This window comes from Elgaria multicarinata, chromosome 3 (assembly GCF_023053635.1).
Source record: "Elgaria multicarinata webbii isolate HBS135686 ecotype San Diego chromosome 3, rElgMul1.1.pri, whole genome shotgun sequence".
NCBI lineage: Eukaryota > Metazoa > Chordata > Lepidosauria > Squamata > Anguidae > Elgaria > Elgaria multicarinata.
This window is the reverse complement of record NC_086173.1, coordinates 164,337,862-164,352,936: the sequence shown is the minus strand read 5'-3', so window position 1 is coordinate 164,352,936 and position 15,075 is coordinate 164,337,862. Positions and strand designations below refer to the sequence as shown.

General features: G+C 46.7%; 1 protein-coding gene across 1 annotated transcript; it reads right to left on the bottom strand.

Annotated features, from left to right (window-relative positions):
• Positions 1 to 8,263: 8,263 nt before the first annotated feature.
• Positions 8,264 to 15,075, bottom strand: LOC134396448 (zinc finger protein 239-like). The gene is made up of 3 exons (XM_063122949.1): positions 15,036 to 15,075; positions 13,493 to 13,622; positions 8,264 to 11,687 (listed from the first exon to the last, which is right to left on the bottom strand). The coding sequence occupies exons 2-3, from the start codon at positions 13,494 to 13,496 to the stop codon at positions 10,732 to 10,734; spliced, it is 960 nt and encodes a 319-aa protein (XP_062979019.1). The 5' UTR covers positions 13,497 to 13,622; positions 15,036 to 15,075; the 3' UTR covers positions 8,264 to 10,731.

Genomic DNA, 15,075 nt, shown 5'->3' with positions numbered 1-15,075 from the left:
TGGAAGACGGGTGAGGTGCCGGACGACTGGAGGAGGGCTAACATTGGCCCTATCTTCAAAAAGGGCAAAAAGGAGGAACCTTGAAATAGCCCGGGACAGCCGTTTTGGAATGAGCGAAATGACCAAACTCACCAATCACAAATAACTCCATGGCAGGGATGTAACTAGCTATAAAAATGTCCACAGAAACCATATTCCAAGACCTGGTCCCAGGCAATATTCCATATTGAAGAAAAACAGCCCAGAAAGCCACAACTGTACATACTTGACAAGTATAAATTTGACTTCAGACCACTCCTACCACTTAAGCGTTTTAAGGTGTCAGTTGTTAGAATCAACTGTGTTTGCTAAGGTGTGTTTTCAGTATTCTCATAGGTGGGTTTTTTTGTGGGGTGTGTGCGTAAAGTTTTCTGCAGTTTTTATATATAGTATTAACTTTTCTGGTCAGAGCTTTGGCTATTGGGCGGTATAAAAATGTAATAAATAAATAAAATAAATAAATAAAGCATGTATCCTGTGGAAATCTGAAAGACTTGTTTATTTCAGGTAGGGTGCAATGAACGGAAATAATTTGTTTCTTGTCAAAATTAAATTCACCCAGCTTGTAACATCAGACAATGCATGTATTTAAGAGTGTTCTCTAAAACTGGAAGTCACAAGAAAATTAATTTGTATTTTCATTCATCATGACAATAGATTTAAATTCCTTGTATCTAAATCAGCTTATAATTAAAAGATTTAAATAGCAGATTTTTCAGTATCAAATATCATCCCTCAAACTCAGATCTATAACCTTGGGATGGTGAAGGAGCCTCAGCTGTTATCTGAAATTTGTAGCAATAGCCGGGACTGCCAGTTCTACTTGCTGAGATGGCTGCAACTTGTTCTATTGCAGCCTTGCTCAACCTGGGGCGCTCCAGATGTGTTGGACTACAACTCCCAGAATGCCCCAGCCAGCTGGCTGGGGCATTCTGGGAGATGCAGTCCAACACATCTGGAGCGCCCCAGGTTGAGGAAGGCTGTTCTATTGTATGGGAAACTGATGCTGATCACTCATCTTAAGGCCCAACTACTGATAGGTACTCTATGGCCCCGTTCAGACAACGCGGCTAAACCATGCGGCTTAACCACAGAACGTTTAACAGAATGCGTTAACCTTAATGCATTCCGTTAACCATTTTGTGGTTAGGCAGCATGGTTTAGCATGTTGTCTGAATGAGGCCTATGTAAACTGCCCCGAGAGCTTTGGCTATGGGGCGGTATATAAATGTAATAATAAATAAATAAATAAATAATAACAACAACAATTTTAAAGTGAGCCAAATCAACCAAACTCACCAGTCATATATTACTTCGAGGAACTGATGCATTAAGCCACAATAGCGCCAAAAAAAGGTGCTAGCCTTAACCAAAAACGAAGCAAAGGAGTTAAGGAAACAAATAATATTTAATACATAGTGGAATTTTAAAATTAACACTTAATATAATTTTCAGGGAGCATTTTTATACACATTCAATACAAATAATATAATAAAAACCGTGCTCAGTAAGCCCAAGCCGAACACGTTTTGACAAGTTGTTTTCTTCAGTGGCCAATTAGCCAGGCTGTTAGGTACTTCAAGAGCCTCGTGTGGCGCAGAGCGGTAAAGCAGCAGTTTCTGCAGCTGAAACTCTCCCCACGGCCTGAGTTCGATCCCAGCGGAAGCTGATTTCAGGCAGCCAGGTAAACACGGCCGGGGAAGGCAATGGCAAACCACCCCGCTATAAGGCCTGCCAAGAAAACATCAGCGAAAGCTGGCGTCCCTCCAAGAGTCAGTAATGACTCAGTGCTTGCACGACAGGTACCTTTCCTTCCTTAGGTACTTCAGAAGAGTTATTTAAAAAGGGGGGGCTGACCTGGTTGTTCCCAAACTTAAGGGATATAAAAACGTCACTCCTCTCAGTGGAAGGTGAGGTGCATCAGCGTTTACGATCTGCCTCCGCTTTCATGAACAAGTAAGTAATTTCCTTAAGTTCTTTGTTATCTATTGCAATAAGCCACAAAACACCCCATGGAAACCATGTTCTGGTACAAGTTCTGGGGCATAGTCCATATTGTACAAAACAGGCCGGAATGGCAACTTCTAAAAGAGCCAAATCAACCAAACTCACTAGTCACACATTGCTAGATGGGACTGATAGAATAAGCCACAAAATAGCCTCAGAAACCAGGTTTCAGGAATAATGGCATCAATTCCATCTAATAAAATGACAGAGCTGTATTTCGTTAATTTCACTCACTCAGAAGTTACCCTTACCGTCTAATTCCCTTCACCGGTTTGTGGCTCATTTCGCTCCCTTGGACATTGCTGTTCAGGGCTATTTTGTGGAATATGCACCATTGCCCAGAAGCGATATTGGAACATGGTTTATGTGGATGACAGCCAGGAGATCCGGGTTCTAGTCTCCACTCGACCGTGGAATTCATTGGGTGAGTTTGGGCCAAGCACGGACTCAGCCCAACCTATCATATGATAGTGGAATCACTGTTTCCAGTTGGTTCAACAACATGTACATAGAATCATAGAATGATAAAATAGTAGAGTTGGAAGGAGCCTATAAGGCCATCCAGTCCAACCCCCTGCTCAATGCAGGAATCCACCTTAAAGCATCCCTGACAGACGGCTGTACAGCTGCCCCTTGAATGCTTCTAGTGTGGGAGAACCCACAACCTCCCTACGTAACTGGTTCCATTGTCATACTGCTCTAACATTCAGGAAGTTTTTCCTGATGTCCAGCCGGAATCTGGCTTCCTATAACGTAAGCCTAATTTTTCGGAAAATTGGCAGTTTTTTCCATGGCTTCAAAATCTCCGGAAATTTGACATCTCTACCCACAACCTCCATTGTCGTGCTGCTCTAACACTCAGGAAGTTTTTCCTGGTGTCCAGCCGGAACCTGGCTCACTGTAACATGAACCCATTATTCCGGGTCCTACACACTGGAATGATCGACAAGAGATCCACCTCTGTGTGTCAACATTTCAAGTATTTGAAGAGTGCTCTCATGTCTCCCCTCAGTCTTCTCTTCTCCAGGCTAAACATGCCCAATTGTTTCAGTCTCTCCTCACAGGGCTTTGTTTCCAGACCCCTCACAGGGTTGTTGTTGTGAGGATAAAATGGAGCGGAGGAAGATTCTACACACCACCTTGGCTTCCTTGGAGGAAAAACAAAGAAACAGAAGGGCACAGAGGAGAAGCAGCAGCATCTCCCAACACCCAAAGGAAAGGGTTGGAGAGAGGGGTGTGTGAAGCCACCCGCGCCAGGCTCTGAGGGGGAGGGAAAGAGGGAGGGAGGGAGAGAAGGAGGAAGGGAGGGAGGCAGGGGCGCTGGCCCTGTCGTCGCCGCTGCTGTCTGTGCGCGCTTGCAGGAGAGAAGAAGCGTTTGGGGAAGGAAAAAGAAGGGGAGCGCAGGGGGGCTCCGGAGTCAATCAAGAAGCACTTGGTCGGCGGGAGAAAGGCGGCGCTTCCCTTCTCTTCCTCCCCCATTCCGGCTGCCATCAGGATCTGCCCTCGCCTGCACTGAACGGGCCTTCGGCGGCTGCTCCGGAAATCGCGCCTTTCCGCCTCTGGCGAGCACGGCTGCCGCCACTGACCCGCCAATAGGGGCTGGGGAGGGGTCCGACTCCGCCGGCTTTCCCGACCCAGCCCGAGACCCAGCCCCAGCCGCCTCGCCGCCAAAAGGGCACAGAGGGCGGGGAGCGCGCAGGCAGGCAGGCAGGCAGGCAGGCAATGACTCCCCTTTCTCTCTCTCTACCTGGCCTCGCCTCTCCCGCCGGGAAAGCCAGGGCCGGTGCCAGACTATTTTGCGCCCTAGGCAAGGTCAGCTACTTTCTCACCCCCCACCCCCCTAAAAAAAAAATGCCAACTTTGATTTTTAAGAACATATGTTTCCTGGAAAAAATAAGCACGAAACTGCTAAATTTATTTTAAAGTGCAAGAAATACGTCATGCCAATTATAGCAAACAAATTGGAAAGGAACATCTATGGGTCTAAAATGCATTATTTAGTAGGAATATCACCTCCAAATCATCCCCTCCAACTCACACACGTGCGCGCACACACACACACTCCGCATCACTCACTCCAAACAAACACACGCATGAACACATGCATTCGCTCAAAGACCCCATGATGCACCCCATTCACCCATACATTCTCTCTCTCTCTCTTCCGGGCGCGTTCTGGAAGTACGAACGTGGAGCCGCAGCACCCCCACCCCAGCGTCCCTGGCTTCGCTTTGGCTGGGCGGGTGCGGAGCGCCATCTCACCCGCCTAGGCCCAGCTGAATCCTCGGGCTGGGCCAGCTCACAGCCAACACACGTGAGTGCTGTGCCCGGCACCCCTCTTAGCTTGGCGCTCTAGGCAGCCGCCTGAGTGGCCTCTATGGTAGCACCGGCCCTGGGGAAAGCAGACCCCCAGCCCGTCGGTTCCCATCCCTGAACCATCTGTTCCCCCCGAGTCTTTCCCTTCTAAGGCAGCCGCCCAGGTGTCCCCAAAGGTTCCCATTCCCCGGACCTCTCCTTACCTGCCCCTTCCACGCAGCCTCCCCACCGCTCACGCCCAGTCCTCGTGGGCACCAAAGGGGCGCAGAGGAGCACGGGTGTTTAACCCTCACCTTTGGCCAATCAGAGAATAAGAGAGCGAGTCAAATCTGCAAGGAAACATAAACGTAAAAGAATAGAGAAGTCAGGTCCCTCGAGTTGAAAAGTTAAGAGCAGCCAGGAAGTGAGCAGGGAGGCCTTGTAGGCAAGAGAAATCACCACCACGGCGCAATTACAGGCCTCGAATGCGCCCCCTGCTCCCTGGGAAGGCCCGCTGGGTGCCCGGGCTTGATCTCCTAGCAAGTTTGCTAGGGTGACCATATGAAAAGGAGGACCAGGCTCCTGTATCTTTAACAGTTGCATAGAAAAGGGAATTTCAGCAGGTGTCGTTTGCATATATGGGGAGCCTGGTGAAATCCCCTCTTCATCACCACAGTTAAAGCTGCAGGAGCTATACTAGAGTGACCAAATTTAAAAGAGGGCAGGGCACCTGCAGCTTTAACGGTTGTGATGAAGAGGGAATTTCACCAGGTTCCCCATATATACAAATGACACCTGCTGAAATTCCCTTTTCAATACAACTGTTAAAGATACAGGAGCCCTGTCCTCCTTTTCATAGGGTCACCCTAAAGTTTGCTCCACGTAAGGCAATTAGGGTGACCCTAGGAAAAGGAGAACTTCAGCAGGTGTCATTTATAGGCATGCAGCACCTGGTGAAATAAATCCCCTCTTCATTGCAACAGGGAAAGCTGCAGGAGCCCTGCCTAGCATGACCAGGGCTTTCACTGTTGTGATGAAGACAAATTTCACCAGGTGCTGCATGCATGAAAATGACACTTGCTGAAATCCTCTTTTCTATACAACTGTAAAAATTACAGGAGCCCGGTCCTCCTTTTCATGTGGTCACCCTAAAAGTTTAACCCTCGATGTTATTCCCCAGGGCAGCACCCCAGCAGTAAGGCAGCCGCCCCCTGGAGCAGCATGGGCCCCTGCTAGTACAGCGTCATTGAGACCTCAGGAACCTATCCCCACCCCCCACCCTGTCGCTTGCAAAACTGCAAAGTGCTGCCAACGTCTCTTCTTTCCTCCCCGCTTAAAGAATCCAACGTAAGAGCCAGGACTGGTCGAGGGGAAAATATTCCACCAAAAGGGAAAATGGCCTGCAATGGTTATTGGTCCGCATTTCCGGCAGGCCTATCCAGATCAATGGAAAATCAAGAATTTTTAAGATGTATTGATTCCGTACTAATGTTGTTCCCCGCCTCGATCCAAAGGGAGAGGCGGGTAATAAATAAATAAATATATTATTTATTTATTTATTTAGAATATTTATATACCGCTCCCCTTTGAAAAATTTCGGAGCGGTGTACAAGGTAAAATGAAAATAAAAACAGAATAAAACAGTTAAAACAAAATTTAAAAAGAAGCAAAAAACAACAACACAGAAATCCAAGGCTGCATGTTAAAGAAAGGCTTCTTGGAATAAAGATTCTTTCAGGAGGCACCGAAAGGAGTACAAGATTGGAGCCTGCCTGACCTCCAGAGGCAGGGAATTCCATAGGAAGGGGGCCACCACGCTGAAGGCTCTTCCCCTGGTGGATTCCAATCGGAGGATGGATCTATGTGGAACCACCAGGAGCAGGCCCTCGGAGGACCTCAGTGACCAGGCAGGTTGGTAAGGGAGAAGGCGCTCTCTCAGGTATCCTGGTCCCAAGTTGTTCAGGGCTTTGTACACAAGTACAAGAACCTTCAACCTGGCCCGGTAGCGAATAGGCAGCCAGTGCAGTTCCCTCAGCAGAGGAGTTACATGCTGGAAAGGGGCAGCTCCAGAGAACAGCAGAGCTGCAGCATTCTGCACTAGCTCCAGCTTCCGGAGCAGCTTCAAGGGCAGCCCCACATAGAGCGCGTTGCAGTAATCCAATCTTGAGGTTACCAATGCCTGTATTATTATTATTTGCAGTCCAAGGATGGCGACACATGTTTACACAGACGGCATTAAAGCGTTATACAACAGTAGCCCAAGCAAAGCTTCTCAGTGTAAGAAAGGTTCAGAAGAACCCATTTCTTTGGCAAAAGTCCGCCGCAGCTGAGAGACAGTGTGGTGCAGTGGTTAGTGATAGATTGAGCCTGGAGAAGATCTGGGTTCTAATCCCCCGCTCAGCTATGAAGTTCATTGGGTGGCTACGGGCCATTCATTGACTCCCAGCCTAAGCTACCTCATCGGATTGTTGTGAGGATGAACTGGAGAAGAGGACAAGAACAAGGGAAACCGCTTGGGTCCCTTGTAAGAGGAAAAATGGTGGGACATAAATGTAAGAGTAAATCATAAATACAAGCCGCAGGGTGGACTTTAACAGCTGTGCCACTAGTGCACAGGACAATGACAAGGAAGGGTCATCTGTAAAAACAGTCCGGAGGGGGGGGGGACTGCAAGAGGATGCTTTGCAGGAAAAAAGATTGACAGCTGGTGTGGAAGCGGTCAAGCCTACTCAGTAGAATTTTAAAATGTCTTAAAAGATTTTAATAATGTATTGGTCTTATGTTTTCAATCAGTTTTATGTATTTTACATTTTTGTATTCAATGTTGTTCCCTGCCTCAATCCAGAGGGAGAGACAGAAAAGAAATAAATACATTATTATTATTCTCAGTATTATTTAGCACAGTCCTGTAATGTAGTTCAGTAATATCACTCCATACTACAGATGGAGCTGTGGTTGAGGGGGAAAAATGCCTTCGTGCACTACACAGCTGCTCCGAGAGTTCTCCCATGTTCAAGAGAAACCGTCACCTCCATCAGGATCCTAAATATATCAACTTCATTCCCTTCAGGGGGAAGACTGTATTTCACAACTTCAGAACCACCACAGTCAAGGCCCTGCTGCTTTTGGCAATGGCAGAAACAATTGCAAGCTGAATATGAGCCAACAGTGCAATATGGCTGCAAGAAAGGCAAATGCTATTTTGGGCTGCATTAATAGAAGTATAGCACCCAAATCACGTGAGGTACTGGCTCCTCTCTATTCGGCCCTGGTTAGGCCTCATCTAGAGTATTGCGTTCAGTTCTGGGCTCCACAATACAAGAAGGATGCAGACAAGCTGGAGCGTGTTCAGAGGGCAACCAGGATGATCAGGGGTCTGGAAACAAAGTCCTATGAAGAGAGACTGAAAGAACTGGGCATGTTTAGCCTGGAGAAGAGAAGATTGAGGGGAGACATGATAGCACTCTTCAAATACTTAAAAGGTTGTCACACAGAGGAGGGCCAGGATCTCTTCTCGATCCTCCCAGAGTGCAGGACACGGAATAACGGGCTCAAGATACAGGAAGCCATATTCCAGCTGGACATCAGGAAAAACTTCCTGTTAGAGCAGTATGACAATGGAATCAGTTTCCTAAGGAGGTTGTGGGCTCTCTCACACTAGAGGCCTTCAAGAGGCAGCTGGACAGCCATCTGTCAGGGTTGCTTTAAGGTGGCTTCCTGCATTGAGCAGGGGGTTGGACTCGATGGCCTTGTAGGCCCCTTCCAACTCTGCTATTCTATGATTCTATGAATCCTAACTTCCCACACTGCTGGAATGCAGAGAAAGTATGAGGCAAGCCAGCTTCAAGTCTTCAGTTTTTGTCATAGGGAAATCACCCACCCTTTGGCTTTTCATTCACAGAAAGAAATTCAGTAATACCAATAACATTTAACACTTCCCAGTCCAGGGTGAATGTCTAGGACTTGCCCTAGACGGGCTTTTTGAGATTTTTTATTGATTCATTCAAAAGTTACAATACTTTATTTACAGTATTTATATGCTGCCCCCTATAACAGATCCCCCTGGGCAGAATCACATTGCAATAAAAGTACAATAAAAGCAATAAATCCAAGCACAGCAAGAAATTACGAGCCCTACGTGTTTTCTTTCTTTTTTAATCATACTTTGAATTAAATCTAGAGCATGAGAAGAGCCATGCGAGGTGGGATGAACGGCCTCTTTGGGACAGCATTCTGTTCTGACAATGGCCAAGTGAAGCAGATGTTTCTGGAAAGCACACAGGCACAGCATGGGTGTAATAGCACCCCACTGCTTATGTCCTCCAGAAAGCGGAGGGAATATATAGCCATTACGGCTAGTAGCCATGGTGGATCCTCCAGGCCTAAGCTTTAAATTAATTTAAAGGCCTAAGCAGGGCTATGTTTCCTTTGAACAAGCGGGACCTGGAGGCCTGTGGTGTCACTAAAATATTGGTTTATTTACAAAATACAGAGGGGAACATAGGAGAATCAAGGCTTTAAGGAACAAGTAGCACAACCACTAACCATGTATTTGGTTCCCAAAGAGAGGAACATCACTGAATGACGCTTCACTCTTGGGTCAACTCCAGCGAAATACTACGGCTTCTACTGGTGACCCAATTCATAACTGCGAAAATTTCTACCCCTTGTCTCTCTTGTCCTCTCTCGTATCTGACGGGTGTCACATTCCAAAGGCTAGAGCCACCAAGGAACATTTATCCCTTTTGTTTATTTATATTTATTTATTGCATTTATATACCGCCCCATAGCCGAAGCTCTCTGGGCGGTTTACAAAAGTTAAAAACAGTGAACGTTAAAAACAAATATACAAAAATTTAAAACCATCAAAAGCATAAAAACAACTGTATGCATTTAAAACAACTATTCTGGGGTCAGTTTTTTTTAAAAAAAACCTCAGCATATGTTGTTAATTGCCTGGCAGAAGAGAAAAGTCATGACTTGGCGCTGAAAAGATAACAATGTTGGCGCCAAGCGAGCTTCGTTAGGGAGATCATTCCACAATTGGGGGGGCCACCACTGAAAAGGCCCTCTCCTTTGTTGCCATCCTCCGAGCTTCCCTCGGAGTAGGCACTCAGAGGAGGACCTTAGATGTTGAGCATAGTGTACAGGTAGGTTCAGGTCGGGAGAGGTGTTACGTCAGGTATTGTTAAGCTTCTGATCACCCAGCAGTTGGGGCAGGCAAAAGCATAGTAATAAGCCCATTCACAACAATAATCAAAACAGCCAGAAGTATATTGTGCCATCCCAGAACTCCTGCTCATTTATTTATTGTCGTCATCCTTTAGCTCGAAATGCTGACAAGTTCCTGGAGAAGGCAGACAGAAAGGCAGGCAGGCAGCCAGGCAGTGAGCCTGGTACAGAGGGGTAGCCTATTAGCCTTCCTAAGCAATGAACCGCCCAGACAGACGGAGCATGGCAGATCTGGGAGCTTTCTAACATGCAATGGCAAAGGACTGGCTCTCTAGCATCCTCTGAGCCCCACGTCCAGGAGGATAAAACCCTGCAATATTCCCATTTCTTTCCCATAGTGAAAGATCTACGAGGCCTGCCTTCCTCCCTTACATCTGTTCATGCTACCCACTTCTCTAGACCTGTTCTTGCATATCCTGGATTGGGGTCTTACTGAACAGTACACACAATCCACAGAACATTTGTCCACACAACGTATCCGTCCCTCTCCTCCCGCTGTTTTACCTGTTGTCTCTTTTAAACGGTAATCTCCTTGCGGGCAAGGACTTGTCTCTTTTTGCCTATGTAACTCCAAGGCATCAGATACCTGGATGGTGCTTTATAAACCAACACACCTTCCTGTTGGGAGCTAGACTGATACACCTACAGGAGCATGAATGGAGCAATATCCTGACATCGCTTAACACCTGTGTTGCTGTCCTTTGCAACTTTAACAAAAACCTGGATGAAGGTGCCAGTACTGGGATTGACCAGCATGCAGTGTGGGGTAAGACAAGACACTCCTTCATCAAATACACCTGAGGGAATATCTTGCCACAATAAATCCGTTTTGTGTTTAAGATGCTTATCTGGTGTGATAGCATGGGATGCTGCAACCTTAATGAAGCTAAGCAGGTCTAGGCCTGGTCAGTTTCTGGAAGGGGGGTGACTACCAGGGAATCCCCATGTACATTGATTCCTGCATTGAGCAGGGGGTTGGACTCGATGGCCTTGTAGGCCCCTTCCAACTCTATGATTCTATGTCACAGGAATTTTGCTATAGGAGAATACAGCTTCTTTTTGCAACTCATTTATATGATCTATATAACTTGAGCACATTATTTGATATGACCTAAGGATTATGTTTTGCCTGAAGGTCTTTCCACATCCCAGGCTCTCTTATGGGTTCTCCCTTACATGAATTCTTTGATGGGAAGAAAGTTGCTCGCACCGACTGAACTGCTTTCCACATGCCAGGCATTTATACGGTTTCTCTCCTGTGTGGATCCTCCGGTGTCTTTGAAGGTGGGATGTATTCCGAAAGCTTCTGCCGCACTCGGAGCAGTTGTATGGCTTCTCCCCTGTGTGGATTCTCTGATGCGAAGTGAGGTTTATTCTCCGGCCAAATCTCTTCCCACACTCCGAGCATTTATATGGCTTTTCTCCTGTGTGGATTCTTTGATGTAAAGTTAGGTCCGACTTTGCGGTAAAGCGCATTCCACACTCGAAGCACATATAGGGCTTCTCCCCTGTGTGGATTCTCTGATGTCTCATAAGGCTTGATTTAATGCAAAAGCTCATGCTACATTCTGAGCACTTATACGGTTTCTCCCCGGAGTGGATTTTTTGATGGTACGCGAGGCTTGTGCTCGAACTGAAGCTCCTTCCACACTCAAGGCAGATGTAGGGTTTTTCACCTGTGTGGATTCTCTGATGTCTTATAAGGTGAGTGCTCCAGTTGAAGCTCTTCCAACACTCTGTGCATTTGTACGGTTTCTCCCCTCGATGAATGATTTGATGTCTGACAAGGTTGGTGCTCCAATTGAAGCTTTTTCCACACTCCAGGCATGTATACGGCTTCTCCCCTGTGTGTGTTCGTTGATGTCCCTCAAGGTTTAATTCACTACTGAAGCTGCTTCCACACACAGGGCACTTATGCTCTCTCTCTCCATGGCTTTCTTCATGTTGGATTGGGATGGCAAGAGACCCCCCACCATGATAGTCGCTGGATTTATTCTGCGGATTCTGTGCCTCTGAGCAATTTTCAGATTCCCCTTGCATCTCTGGATCCTCAGCTTTTTCTTCTGATACTGCACAAGGTTCCCCCTTATTGTCACTTTCCTGCCCATCATCTCCTGTGATAAAGATGGACAGACACAGGGAACAAGTGAGATTTGTAACCTCTGATTAGGGTGCAAAAAATCACTATTATGGAGAAGGTTAAAAAAAAGTGTTCTGCCTTTTTTTACATGGGCAGTAAAGAACATCAGCCCTGCTGGATCAGACCAAGGGTCCATCCAGTCCAGCACTCTGTTCACACAATGGCCAACGAGCCATCAGCCAGGGACCAACAAAGCAGGACAAGGTGCAACAGCACCCTCCCACCCATGTTCCCCAGCAACTGGTGCACACAGGCTTACTGCCTCAGATACTGGAGGTAGCTCATAACCATCATGGATAGCCTTCTTCTCCAGGAATTTATCCAACCTCCTTTTAAAGCCATCCAAATTGCTATCTATCACTAGATCCTGTGGTAGTGAATTCCATAATTTAACTATGCACTATGTGAAGAAGTCCTTCCTTTTATTTGTCCTGAATCTCCCACCAATCAGCTTCATGGGATGACCCCGGGTTCTAGTATTTTGAGAGAGGGAGAAAAATATCTCCCTATCCACATTCTCCATACCATGCATAATTTTGTACCCCTCTGTCAGGTCTCCCCTTAGCCTCCTTTTTTCCAAGCTAAACAATCCAAGCTGTTGTAACCTTCCCTCATTAGGGGAGATGCTCCAGCCCCTTAATTATTTTAGTTGCCCTTTTCTGCACTTTTTCCAGCTCTATGATATCCTTTTTTAGGTGTGGTGACCAGAACTGTACACAGTATTCTAAGTGTAGTCGAACCATAGATTTGTATAAAGACAGTATGATACTGGCAGTTTTATTCTCAGTTCCTTTTAATTTTTGTAAACCACCCACAGAGCTTCAGCTATGGGGCGGTATATAAATGTAACAACAACAACATCATGCCTAAGATGGAGTTTGCCTTCTTTACAGCTGCCGAACACTGGGTTGACACTTTCATGGAGCTGTCCACCGCAATCCCAAGATCTCTTTCTTGTTCGGTCACTGCCAGCTCAGATCTCATTAGGTTATACTTGATGTTGGGTTTTTCTGCCCCAATGTGCATCACCTCATACTTGCTTTTACATTGAAATGCATCTGCTCTTTGGATGCCCACTCTCCCAGCTTGGAGAGATTCCTTTGGAGTTCTTCACAATCCCTTTGTGTTTTAACAACTTTAAATAATTTGGTGTCATCAGCAAACTTGGCCACTTCACTGCTCACTCCTAATTCCAGATCATTTAAGAAAAATTGTGCTGTTGCACTAGGCTTTTAAATGATTTTAATGTTGCTCCCTGGCTTGTTAAAGACAGTTGTTTTTTGCTTAATATTTTACTGTTATGATTCATTGATTTTATTGTATTGAGGTTAAAATTATATATGGCCAACCCTGATGGGCCGAAAAGCAAAGTACAAATACTGTCATTCATAATAATATTCACCCAAATCTTGAGCCTCGTGTGGCGCAGAGCGGTAAAGCAGCAGTTTCTGCAGCTGAAACTCTCCCCACAGCCTGAGTTCAATCCCAGTGGAAGCTGGTTTCAGGCAGCCAGCTCGGGTCAACCCGAGGTCGGTAAAATGAGTACCCAGTTAGCTGGGGGAAAGGTAATAACGGCCGGGGAAGGCAAAGGCAAACCACCCCGCTATGAGGCCTGCCAAGAAAACATCAGCGAAAGCTGGCGTCCCTCCAAGAGTCAGTAATGACTCAGTGCTTGCACGAGAGGTTGCTTTCCTTCCCTTCCCTTCACCCAAACCTGGGCTGAAATGCCCTACCAGGGGCTTCCAATCCATAAAGAGTTCAGGCACACCCAATCCTTACCCATTGTAATGGAGTCCTCTTTATTCTCTTGCTTGGCCTCCCAGCTAAACTGCTGCTGGTGGGTCTTTCGGAACGATGCCCCCTCCTTTTCAGTGAAAGTCACCGCTGCCTCCCAGAACTGGCTCGGCAGCTGAAATATCATGAAAGGTTTTGATCAAGACACAGGAATATGGAAAGACACTTGTTCCATGAGACGTGTTTCAAGCCTCAAAAGAAAATTCTGCGGGGGTCACTGCTTGGAAGCAGCTCTGGAAACTATATTCCTTCACCCAAGCTCTGTGTCTCTGAAGAGCGATATTGTGGAAAGGTGCTGTTGCACTGTGTTCTGCTTTGTTGGTCCCTGGTCAACAGCTGTAGGGTAACCATATGAAAAGGAGGACAGAGCTCCTGTATCTTTGACAGTTGTGTAGAATTTCAGCAGGTGTCATTTGTATGCATGCAACACCTTGTGAAATGCCCTCTTCGTCACAACAGTTAAAACTGCAGGAGCCCTACCGTCTTGATCAGATACAAAAGAGAGAAGGGGTCCTGCAGCTTTAACTGTTGTGATGAAGAGGGAATTTCACCAGGTGCTGCATGCATAGCAATGACAGCGGATGTCTGATTGTGCTTAAATCCACAGATTAGCAATTTTATTATCTATACATCCCCTTTTTTCACTATGCTAGGCCCCAATAACCCAATTCTGTTCCCTTTTCAAAAACCATAAAATAACAATCTAGTATCTTTAGTGGTTTTGTAACACTCCCTCTTCTTTCCTTATCCCTACTTTGTATTGTTTTATATAATGGTGTATCTTCTTGTTTTATATTGGCCTGTTGATTGTAAATAAAGAAATGAATGAATGACACCTGCTGAAATGCTCTTTTCTATACAACTGTTAAAAGATACTGGAGCCCTGTCCTCCTTCCCATACGGTCACCCTAGACAGCTGCTTGGCCACTGTGTGAACAGAGTGGTGGATTAGATGGACCCTTGGTCAGATCCAGAACGGCTCTTCTTGTGCGAGTTTTTGCAGATTTAGGAATTTAAAAAGAAGTTCTACAACTCCCAGCATGCTGGGAATTATAGGACTTTTTGCTGTCTAAACCTGCATAGGATTGCACCCTTACTGGCCCCGTTCAGACAACACGCTAAACCAGGCTGCTTAGCCACAAAATGGTTAAGGGAATGGATTAAGGTTAATGCATTCCGTTAACCATTTTGTAGCTAAGCAGCCTGGTTTAGCGTGTTGTCTGAACGGGGCCGTCGTTGTACGCTGCCTTGAGAAAGCTCCAGCCTGGAAAGGCGGCCATGAAAATGATGAAGATCCCTGCTGAGACCTTCTGGAGGAGCAGAAGTGGGGAAAGTAACACCCCGACACCCCTGTTTTTTTCGGGGGGGGGGACCCAGGGCAGGTGCGCTTCCCCACCCAGGCCGCCACCTGCCTGCCCTCCGGGCCTTTGGTTCTCGACCTGGGCCCCGCTTTCTCTCTTGCAGCCTCCTCTCCGCCCTCCGCCGCCCGGGGAGCCTCGCCCTCGGCCCCGCCGCGCTTGGCACTCACGCCCGGTCCGCTGGAGGCCGCGTGGGAAAATCCCAGACTA